This window comes from Phaseolus vulgaris, chromosome 1 (genome assembly GCF_000499845.2).
Source record: "Phaseolus vulgaris cultivar G19833 chromosome 1, P. vulgaris v2.0, whole genome shotgun sequence".
NCBI classification, from domain to species: domain Eukaryota; kingdom Viridiplantae; phylum Streptophyta; class Magnoliopsida; order Fabales; family Fabaceae; genus Phaseolus; species Phaseolus vulgaris.
This window is the reverse complement of record NC_023759.2, coordinates 45153384-45165344: the sequence shown is the minus strand read 5'-3', so window position 1 is coordinate 45165344 and position 11961 is coordinate 45153384. Positions and strand designations below refer to the sequence as shown.

The following is an 11961-nucleotide window of genomic DNA, read 5'->3' as shown; positions in this document are numbered from 1 at the left end:
CTTATTGATTAACCTATAATATGGGATGTAGTTAGGGAGACGAGCGTTATTAAGTTCGGTGAGTTTTCTTAATCATGAGAGTTCCTTTATATCTGATAAACAATGAATTCCTAATTTAGATATAGCAATTTTAAGGTTGAGAAAGTATTTTAATTAAGTGACTTAAGCGCTTCATTTTGAACCTGTTGTACAGATCAAAATTAATTGTAGTAATCTCTTCTAAATCATTACATGTAAGAATTAAATCATCTAGGAAGATCAGTAAAAGAATATAGAATTTATTAGCATGCTTGATAAACAACGAATAACAAGATGCAGAATAGGAATATAGTCCAGAAATGAGAAAGTTAGAAAGACTAGAAAACCATTATCTACTAGATCGTTTGAGTTCATATATAGATTTGAATAGTGCACTTGCTTGATATGGACAAGAGGAAGTGATTCCAGACACTGTAGTTAGTATCGTAAGAATCGTATGATTCAAATCGTGATTTATTTCAAAAATCTTTCAAAGCGATACATCTTGTTGAAATCATAATTTGAATCGAAGTTGAATGGTGTAATTCGTGAATCAACTTCGTCGAGCACGATCCGTTCATGTATGCATGCCTTCAATGAACGAAACAAAGCTTTACACACAAAAATAGATGAAAAGGGTGATTGGAATGAAGTTTTCTATAAATTGATAAGTAGAAAGAGAGAGAAGAGGCAAGAAAAGGTTACTCTGTGAGGCTCGCAGATAGAAGACTCCCGAAGAAGAAACTCACATAGAAGAGGCACTGTGCAAAAGAGGCATTATGCAGAAGAAGCTTTGTGGAGAAGAAGCTTCCTGAAAAAGAAGCCCAGTGAGTGGAGAATACTGTTTCTTTAATGTTTTTCCATTATAATATTTTAAAATGCATATTTACTTATTGTGCCAAATGCTGCTTTAACTTTAAAATATAATATAATATTATTTTTGTTAAGTCACTCACACAACTTTAATATTTTGCATTAATGAATGCTTCTTCTGAATTACTGACACACCATTTTATTTTATTTTATTTTATTAATTTAATATATAAATTAACAACTCAAGCTTAATATTTTGCAGCAGTGATTCTCTTCTGCAAGAATCATTGAGACAGCACTTCATCTTTTATTTTGTTTTAATAATTTAACATGTGAACCTAACTTTTTTTATTTTACATTTTTCCTATAAGAAAAATAATTACTGTTTAAGATTTATTTTATTTATTTTTAAAATTTAATTATTAATCAAATTAATATGTATTTTTTATTATATATATATATATATTAATTTTTTATTTTTCAATATAGAATTAGTTGTTGTTTAAATGATTTTTTCTTTATTATTTCTTTTGAAAAAAAAATTGAAGTTACTGTTTAAATTAGTATGTAATTATTTTTATATTTATTTCTTTTTGTTATTATTTTCTAATATAAAATTAGTTAATGTTTGATAATTATTTTTATTAATTTATTTTTGAAAAAATCAGTTTGAATTATTATATAATTTTTATTTTTTATGGAAAATTAGTTGTTTTAAAAAAAATGTTTATTATCTTATGAAGATTTTCACCTTTATTTGAATTTATTAATGGAAACAATGAATCAAACAAAGTAAAAGAAAAAAATAAATATTAAATGGGGTTATTATGAGAGTTTTTGTCATAATAAATATTAAATGGGGTTATTATGAATATGCTTTTAGTCAAGGGTGAGTATTATTAACATATTTGTAAGGGTGAATTGTAAAAATGAAACATCATCTTGTTAGAACAAAGAAGAATGACATTGTTTGTCCCTTTGTTCTTGACAATATTAAAGACATGTTTATGGAATTGTTCAAGAAAATATAAAGTAAAAAAACATGAATAAGATGTTTAAAAGTTGAGTTAGTGGTTTTAGACACTTGTAAGTACGTATATTACAATGTTTTTATCATTTAGTTTGGTAAGAAACTTTTCGTTTATATAAATATTAAAATTTATTGTTGAATATGGAAAGGGTTCAAAGCTCCCAACTTATCATGAAGTTCGAGTACATTGTTTGAGATGGCGATTGATAATACTTAAATTCATTTAGAGAAATATATGATTGAATGGAATAAATGAGTTGTAGTTCGACATGTGGTGATTGAACAAATGGAAAATGGTGTCTCTTGCAAACATTTTGTGGATAAATCAAGTGAAACAATTGTCTTAAAATCTATTTATAGTAATAAAAGAATTTGGAAGAATAATAATGTTGTGCAAGTTGTGACAAATGGTGTCTCTGATTTTGTGGTAGCAAAAAGGATGTTAAAAGTGATCTCCTTGTAATCTCATTGTCTTTATTTAATTTTTGAAGACATGATAACTCTTGTTATTTTATAATATCATTACAAATATATAAAAAATAGTCACAATAATGTATAGTCACTCATTGATCCTAACCTTATTTAAAAAACATTTTAAAAGAAATACAATCAACTGTTATAAGATTTACATCAAATCTTAAGAATCAAAACTTTAGATATAAAATAATGTAGAAGATAATTGATAATTATTGAAATTTGCAAATATTACATTTCCATTTTCATGATGATACTTACTACATTGGTCACAAGTAAGTAAGTATTTACTTTATTACATTGTAATTTCACAATATCTTTAATACTTAATTTTTTTTATCACATTTCATTATTTCATTATGATAAAAACTTCAATTAAGAAAATTAATCTTAAATAAAAGGATTAAATTTCGAGTTGATCAAAGTCTTGATGAATTTTTGGAAGAAGCATCACTCTAGCATATTGGAATGACAATATATTTAAACAATTTTAGTTATAAAAACATGGGATTTGGAATGAATATTCATGTGATGTACCATGCTGGATTGAGTTGACCAGATTGATAAGTGTGTATGCCTTTTTCAAGATCGTTGATTTTATGAGTTCGATAGATTGTTGAGTTGTACCATACAAAATAGATCTTGCCACGATCACAATATTTTAAGGCCCTTCAATTCTCTTATGTATATTTGACTTTTTCGATTCATACTTAGACAATTATTTATTACTTACTATTTAGATTTCACAATCAAGCACGAACCTTCTGCAGTAATTTTAAAATCCATTTTCTTGGTAAAATGAATAATCTGTTATTAACAGGTTATGAAGATTCCGTTCATGGACAATATGATTTCGATAGTTGATCATGAGTTAGATCTTGCCGGCATGTCATTACAATATTTTATGGCTTTCAAGCTCCTTTAATGTATTTTGACTTTTAGATTCATGATTAAAAGATAATTATTTATTACTTACTACTTACACATCATAATAAATGCAGTAGCTTATTTTTATTTTATTTTATTTCACAGAACATAAGTTTTATATTTCCATCTTTCTGCAACTTTTTTGGTACCCTTAAAACTTTTTAACGGATATGACGTCTCGTTAACTAAATTGGTATAATCCCATAGAGAAAAATAATTTCTAATTTTGACCTTAATTATTCTTACAGAAGCAACAAATCCCTGAATTGGATATTTTCTTAAAAGATCACACATGATAATATTGGAAGACATGATGCTTATGAGAAGCAAAGAGAATTCGATTGAAATGAGCTTCCCAACCAACCGATAACACCCTGTTTTATTTAATATAGGACAACGCATCTTCTCAAAATCCAAAGACAAACAACAAATAAATTCCATTTGCCACTTGTACTATGTTAATTGATCAATTGCAATCTGTTTTTGAACCACCAACTACTAATTGACGCATCTATAGTGGAGTACTTATACAATATCTTAACGAAGAATTAATAACTTACACCAATTTGTGGTCAATATTTTCATTCAACACTTGCAAGTAATAAGGATAAGAAATCCGAGATGGAAGGCAACTAGCATGAAAGTTCCAAATCATGTTGTTACTGTTGATACCTTTTACTTTGGTAAGATGACGTATTCGATAAGATAGTTTAAAAAACATCTACCTTTCCACAAAATATTAAATCTACAAACAATAGAAATTGATAGGACAATAATAACCAACTTCAAATAGTGATTACAATATATACATTATAATACATAAATATAATTACAAATTATAATAATATCAAAGCCGTCTTAGCTCAGCGGTAGAGCGCGTGGCTTTTAACCACGTGGTCGTGGGTTCGATCCCCACAGACGGCGTTTTTTTTTATTTTTTTTTGTGAATTGGAAATATCCATTTAGCTGAAATCGTATATTAAAAAGAAGAGTTTTATGACAGTGCAAGCTACATGACTTATTTTATTGTATTCCTTTCAATACTATTTTTCTTATACTTTATCGATTTCATGCTATAATTTATCTCAAGTTTATAAAATGTATAACATGAGAGTATTTTTCGTTATTCATGTATTTTTATTAAGACACGGAAAGCATATAAATTTAAATTATAATGATACTTTTTTTTTATTGAAATAGTTTAAAAGAACATTTAAATCATAGTATTAATTTCAGCAAACTTATATAATTTGTTTATAATTTTTTGATAAAAAACTATATAAATAAAATTTATTTTTATTAATGTATATCATACTTTTGTTTTAAGACATTATCTTGTATGCCTTTTCACTTATAATTATTGTAACACATTCGAATTACGTCATTTAAATATTTTTTAAGATATTAATAATTTTGAAATATTACATAAATTTTTAAATATTAAAGGTATTTATATTAATAAAAATATATTTTTGCATAATTTAGTCAAATTTATACTTTTTACAATTTCCATAATTCATAAAAATATAAATTAAAAACCAGAGTTTTTGAGAAAATAATTTATTTTTAATAAACATACATGATCTATATTATATCTTGTCATCATTATCATATTTTAGTTTATGATCTTATGTTCATTATCATAATTTTTATTGTGATTGGGCATGATACAATACGATCACCGTTTCAAAACAATAATAATTTTTTCTTTATCCAAAAACACTTTTTTCCAATAACATTGTACATTGTTTTGGTGACAACAATAAAATCCTCACAGCCTGTAGTATTATAATTCATGAATCCTATCACTTCCGCTGATAAAAGAAGGATTGATACCATTTTACAAATGTCTCTGTCTCTGCTTCAACCATATTAAACATTATATATATAATATCAAGTGTCTGGTGTTGGTTCGGGAGGTCCTCTGGCAATTGGCATCGCAGCATTACCGTTGATATTGGGCTTTGCATAATCAACAAAGATAACACGTCCATTTATTGTCTGTAAAAAGTTTCTGTTAGTCCTCACTTCTAAGTCCCCACCCAACAAAGAACACAAGACTCCCAAATTTTAATATTTGCACAAAGTAGTGTTTTTTTTCTTCAGATTGGAAGTCGTATCACAGGGTATGTGTAGTCTGAAGTTGAAGCCATGCATGGAGTACAACTTTTTTTTACTCAAAATCATAATTTTTTTTTAAAAAATACACTATTTTAGTGTAAAAACCCAAATTTCATCATTACCTTTCCTTTCATCTCTGTTATGGCATTCTCAGCCTCGTCTGGTGAAGCAAAGGTGACAAACCCAAATCCCTTGGATCTGTCTGACACCCTATCTGTCACAACTTTTGCTGCAAAACAGAAACTCAGCAGAATTGTCAAAGACCAGAAAAATCATACAATGAGATGACACAGAGTGGATTAATGTTAGTGCATTTCATTGTTGATTTGATACCTTCAATAACTTGCCCGTAGTTGGAAAATGCATCTGACAATGCTTTCTCTGTGGTGTAGAAGGACAGTCCTGAAAAACAATGAGGAACCAGCTCCATGGATAAATAACCCCCTTCCAAATTAAGATCGATTCATGCATTTCAAATTAACAAAATGAATTTGAAACAGAATCCGCAGGCTAATTACTTAAAAAATGTTTGGACAAATCTGATTTCCAATATATGAGCATAAAAGATATGCAAGACACAACACTTAACCTTAGGGCATGCTCAGTTCAAGAAACACAGTCTAAATAATTGCTATTGCTGAGAGTATCAAGAAGCTTATCATTCACATCAAGAAGCAAATAAAAAGGCAACATGAAACTATTCTATAGATTTCATCAACAGAAACAAAGGGCATTAAACAGCATAAATTAATTTCCTTAATTTTGGCCTGAAGGAACAAAACATACAGTGATTTCATCGGCGGAAAAGAAAAGGAGAGTTCATACCTCCAACAAAAAGCTTGTAAGCAATTCCTCGGCGAAAAGCTAAAAGAGATGGCGCAAAGGTTTTATTTTTATTGACCTGAATTATTTTTCTCACAGCCGCCATGGAATTCAATTCGATGTTGCAGACAGTGAACAAGGGAAATGAAGAGTTTATGTTGCATGGCATATTCGCAGAGCAAACGGGCTCAACATACACCAGAAGCCCAACTCAGTGTTGGGCTTAGGTTGCTACAGGCCCACCTCCTACCTACGTAGCATGACAAATTCTTCCTGCACCATACCAATTTGAATCTGCACCCTATCTTTCAAATATTCTAAATGTTGGACACGGACGAGTTCGCGGCGAACTCGGCGGTTTTCACGAGGAAGCGGTCGGAGTGGGAGCGAGGGAGACGAGACTGCGGCTTAAGGATGACTTTGAAGGTGTCGAAGGATAAAGGGAGAATGAGTCCACCCAGTTGGTTGACCAGAAACTTTTTTGGCAATGAGGTTTTGATCTTGAAGGCCACTGGTGAGGTTGGGTTTAGAGAACGAAGCCGCAGCTCGGCACTTGCAGTTGAGTGCGAAGTCTATGCGCACATCTGCGGGCTCGCACACTTCCACCAGTGCCTCCTCCATCTACCAAAGCTCGATTCTCTGTCCGGGATTGGGATTGGGCTTGGTAGTTGGTGAGTGAAATATAGATGGAGCAATGAAAATGAGAGTCACGACACTGTGATGTAAACCAAACGTCCCTCAAGGCGCGTGTCCAATTTTTATGGGTTTTCACATTTTTCTAACGAATTAAGCTTCAATGAACAAAAAAAAAGGAGAAAAATCGTTGACATGTGGAGCCCACTCAAACAGTCAGGAGTGCGTTTAACACTGCTATTCCACTGACACGTGTTATAGTCATGTTTTGTAGCATGGGGAAATTCGGTGCACCGCGGGTAGGTCTTTGTTTGCCACATTACATTACAAGCCATTGCATTTGGCGGGTAAAAAGTGTTGCAATGCGAAGCTATTAGTGAGTCTCTTTTTTGCAAGGTTTGCTTTCAAATTCTTCTTTTAAGATAATCAGATGTTTTGCTATTTGGTGAATATGTATGTATATACAGATAGTTGAATTTCTCCTGTATTGAAGATGTTTTACTCACACCAGCTTCTTGCTCGGAAGGCTCCTCTTGGCCAAATATGGTAACTCAGTTTCGATTTATTTCACATCCTGCTTTCCACTCTGTATTTGTTATATACGAGTACGAGCACTATATATCTATTCTATGTAGAAAATGTGATCATGCAAAACCAACTGCATCGTTGTTGCTTCGTTTTTTTATCCGTGTAACCTAATCGGTGATTATGGATTTCAATTTTGTTTAACATCTGCGTTTGTTTCTAAAATGAAAAATAAAAATATTAGTCGCATTCTCACTGGTTCTTCATGAAGGATGGCTGCGACTATGCACGCAAAAAGCTGGACAAGCTCAACATCATTAAGATCTGGTAATATTACTTGTACGTTTTTTTTTGTAGCCTAGAGTCATATACATTGCCAAGGGAGCTGATATATTATTTTTTTGTTTCTTGTACTTCTTTCATAGCGAAGAGATTCTGAACCCATCGGTTCCCATGGCTCTTAGACTTTCTGGAATTCTCATGGTGCTCTCTGTTGATCCAATGCTATCTTCAGTTTCAATTTCTATTTCAGATTATAGGTAGAAATATAGCATATCTCCGCGCCTATACTTAATGTTGTTGCGTTTTTATCAGGAGGAGTGGTGATTGTGTATGAGAGAAAAGTGAAGCTCCTTTATGGTAAACTTTGAATCCCTGTTTTCATGATTAACTTAACATTAAAATGTTGAATGTCCTTTCAGCAAACAACGATTTTATCTGAATTTTTTACTTTTAGTTTTTAATTTTATCTTTTTCAGTGAGTAATTTCATTATTTTTTTTTTCAAAGATTTAAGGAAAATTGTCTGTATATCATTAATCCATATTTAATCTATAGTAACTCTTTCTCTTTGACAGGAAAGAGGCTGTTACTCTGCCAGGGATTAGTGAGACAAACGTGTTTGCTATGGTATACGTACCTGGTCTCACTATATGGAATTAGAAAGGGAAAAAAACTAATCAATAAACATTGAGAGGTTAGGCTAATCCAAACCCTGTTTATTGCAGCGACTTGATAGTGTGGGTTTACCCTTCACTAATAACGAAGCAAGAGAGGACCAAGATCCATCTAAATTTCATCAAGGTTGTCTTCTTTGGATTTGCTAAACATATATGTATAGTTCATGCAAGTGTCAATTTGCTCACTCTTACCATTCTCAGCTGACGTAGAGAATATTACCTTATTTGAACGCTTTGAAACATTCCAAGCTAATGCGGATCCATTAAATTGCTTTGAGAGGTTTAGTTTAAATCATCTTACTTTGTATAGTAGTCTTTAATTTCTTGCAAAATCCATTTATTTTTTTGGATGATTGTGGCAGGTTTGATATTGAAGGAGATGAGGAAACACAGGTAAATATAACTTCTAGAGATCAAATTCCAAGCATGCTTATACCCTCCCTACCTCATGAAGACCAGCCCACCAGAGGTGATTAGGATAATAATCATTTACAATAATGTTGCTTTCGTTTTTAACATTTTGTCTTTTTAATTATTGGACTAGATTTGTACATATAGCTTAAGAATTGTAGGGGAATAATGGACTTTCCATACTGAATTGTATGAACAGCCTGCGTATCACTCCACGTCCGGCTCTACCTTTCCTAACAGAGAGGAGATTTAGTCTTGACAAATGACTATGGAAGATAAAAAATTTTAACTTTTAGTTGGTGGCGTGTAGGTAAAATGTTATTTTAGTATCATAAGTTGACTTGTAAAAGGGCATATTTAGCACAGAAACTGAAGTATTATGATTAGAATTTAGTGATCATGGTATTACCATTTAGTGTGAAGACAATATAAGATATAGTTTTTTCCTTATGAGTCAGGTGAATATTAAAATAGACGTGTTGTGAAAATAATTAAACCTTTTCAATATAAAAAGTAAATAAGAAAGAATGAAAATTGTTTGCTGACATATAACTTGTGCAGCTGATATGTTTCAAGACCTTCCGGGACAACAGAACAATCAACAACCTAATGAAGCCGTGACACCTAGACAGGTACTACTACAATGACCATTACGATGAGAAAAAGAAATGATTGACCTTAGAAATGCAATGCAACAGGAACCTAGAAGGCGAGGACCAAATAAAAGGAAAAGAAGAGAAAGATTGGGTATCGAAATGGATTATGAGCAAACCATTCTTCCTGTTCACATATACCAACACTGGCTTCAGGATGCTTCTGATATTGTCTCGCGAAGGGGAAGAAAGAAAAAGGTTTTTCATATGTTGTTTTCTATATCTGATATTTTAGGAACCAGACAATTTTTGAAAGAAAGATGACGGGAGAGTCCAATATCATAAAAAAGAAGAAAAGAAAAGAGAAGAGAAGCAGATAAAATTTGAAATCTAATTATATTTTCTACAAAATGCTTCCACTATAAAGAATACCTTCTCTCTGTTGCAGCAAACCAATGTTTTGTCATCAACAAAGATAGCCAACCTCATGAAGCTGCCACCTGTTGCGCTAATTGGTGATTCATTTACAGCTGAAAATAATAATATATATTATCCAGCACCTATTCTTGACTTATGGATTAAGAGCATTCAACCACCCCACGATTCACCTTCAGGTGAGCATAAAGTCTCTTTGGTGATCTTAAGAAAGTAATAAACCTTTATATGGAATTTAGCATAAAGTAACAAACTCAATTTTATGCCAGAAAGGATTTCAGCCTACCATCCTCCAGAACCATCATTTTCATCGCCTCAAGGAGTACACAATGGAGATTTCATGCAATTTGTTAGTCTTATACTCCATCTTTTGATTTGCTTTTTCTTTATTTTAGGAGGACATGTAGCTTATTTCTAATAAAATGTCCAAATGTGAAGCCTTCTGAAGATTTTGATAGTAGGCTAGTCTATTGAGAGGGCATGAATCTACTCCGCATGTCTCATCAAGGAAAGCCGGTATTTTTTTTATTGATTTCTATATTGGATCTTTCAATTCTCTAATGGACTTCTATGACTAAGAAAATACGACATAATATGTTTTTTCTAGGAGACAGTGCACATTCCTTTCCAAGACCAGCGTCTGAACATGGTCCTGCCTCACATTCAGACTTTGATTCGGGAAGGTAGTTGATTCAATTTATAACCTATCGCATACTCGTCATAGTTTCAAATGTCCATTCCACCTTGATGTCTAAAGGACAAAAGATATTGTAGTTTTGCATTTGTTGAATAAGATTTGTTGTAGTCTGAAGCTTCAGAAATATTAACAGATTAAAAAACAGAAGGTATTCTCCATCAGCAAACAGCAGTGGAGGTTTTGAGCCACTAGTGGAGGATGTAAATTTCAAGTTAGCTAGGCTTTATGAAGATGGTCCCACGCCTGATCAAGGTATATTACTTGTTAAGGCTTTTTCTAAGATTGGAAGAGGACCACCTGCAGTGATATATTCTTTATTTACTTATGACACAAGTCAACCTCACAAGTTCCTTTTCAGAACTTCTCGTGGAAACAGGACCCACGCAAACGCAAGTTAACATCAATCATCCCAGTGACAGGATAACCTATTCCATACAAGCGTATGAATCTCTTTAAGTAATTATTAACCATCATTACAGATTTAATTTTAGGTAAAATAATGCATATTTGTTGTGTTTGAACAGACAATTGAAGGCACACTTTGACACGCCTGGAACTCCTCCCGTTGAATCCCTCCATAATCTAGCTGCTGGAATGACACGAACATCGGCATCACAACTTTTCTATCAAATTTGTGGTATTTATTCTTTAGTTCCTTTATCTATCCTATATTTAAAATAGGTTTAATACATTTAAATTCTCAATTTTTATTTGAAATATTTAATATTTTTTCAAATTATTTATCTAATAAATAAATAAAAGCTGATTTATGTATCCGGTATTAACTCCGATAATTCTATTCCACACATGTTTGTATGTTTGTTAAATTAAAATATTGTAATATTGTAATATGATCTTTTGTATTAAGATATAATATACATATTACGACTCTTATGTCTTATGTTTGTATGACTGTTATGATAAAATGGATTAAAATATTTATTTTATTAATTAATTAGAAAAGTTAATTTAAGAAAAAAATTATGGATGCTTAAAAAAAAAAAATGGTCACATATTACTTTAAATCTTTAAAATAGTAGTTTAATGACTATATTCACTACGTACCATCATTCAAGCATAAACTAAGACATTTAGAATAATTATGGTAAACTTTCAAAAACTTATAAGGTTTAAGGTTTTAATTCATTAAAAGAATAAAAGTTAAACTCTTTTTCTAAAATCAACATTCTAAGTTATAAAGTCTAATTTAATTCTTTCATTTGCATAGTTCTTGCTTCCGGTGATGCGTTGAAAGTGGAGCAAAAGGTGCCCTATGGAGATATTCTCTTCTCTAGAGGATTAAAGATGTGATGAAGTTTTCAATTATCTATGTTCCTCTAATTTCCTTCTTCTCCTTTGAAGTCTTATTTTTAATGCAACTTATGCTCTTTATCACCAAATTATATTGAAGTATAATTTAGTGTGGAATCATTAGTTATGACATACTCGTTTAAAATAGACATAACTTCTCTCGATTATCAAGGATTACAAAATTCTTCATTCT

The 11961-nt window shown here is 31.2% G+C and overlaps 1 protein-coding gene, 1 long non-coding RNA gene, 1 other non-coding gene and 1 pseudogene across 3 annotated transcripts; 2 read left to right on the top strand and 2 right to left on the bottom strand.

Moving 5' to 3' along the window:
- Nucleotides 1-262: 262 nt before the first annotated feature.
- LOC137816216 (uncharacterized) lies at nt 263-852 on the bottom strand. Its single transcript, XR_011081784.1, has 2 exons — nt 724-852; nt 263-629 (listed from the first exon to the last, which is right to left on the bottom strand). It is a non-coding gene; the product is annotated as an uncharacterized lncRNA (long non-coding RNA).
- A 3262-nt stretch (nt 853-4114) lies between these two features.
- Nucleotides 4115-4186, top strand: TRNAK-UUU (transfer RNA lysine (anticodon UUU)). Its single transcript has one exon. It is a non-coding gene; the product is annotated as a tRNA-Lys (tRNA).
- Nucleotides 4187-4946: 760 nt separating this feature from the next.
- On the bottom strand, nt 4947-6893 carry LOC137814602 (small RNA-binding protein 11, chloroplastic). The gene is made up of 4 exons (XM_068617417.1): nt 6209-6893; nt 5717-5785; nt 5506-5612; nt 4947-5263 (listed from the first exon to the last, which is right to left on the bottom strand). Exons 1-4 carry the CDS (start codon nt 6372-6374, stop codon nt 5156-5158), a joined length of 450 nt encoding a protein of 149 aa, XP_068473518.1. The 5' UTR covers nt 6375-6893; the 3' UTR covers nt 4947-5155.
- A 537-nt stretch (nt 6894-7430) lies between these two features.
- Nucleotides 7431-11898, top strand: LOC137814601 (sister chromatid cohesion 1 protein 1-like; annotated as a pseudogene).
- The last annotated feature ends 63 nt before the right edge of the window (nt 11899-11961 follow it).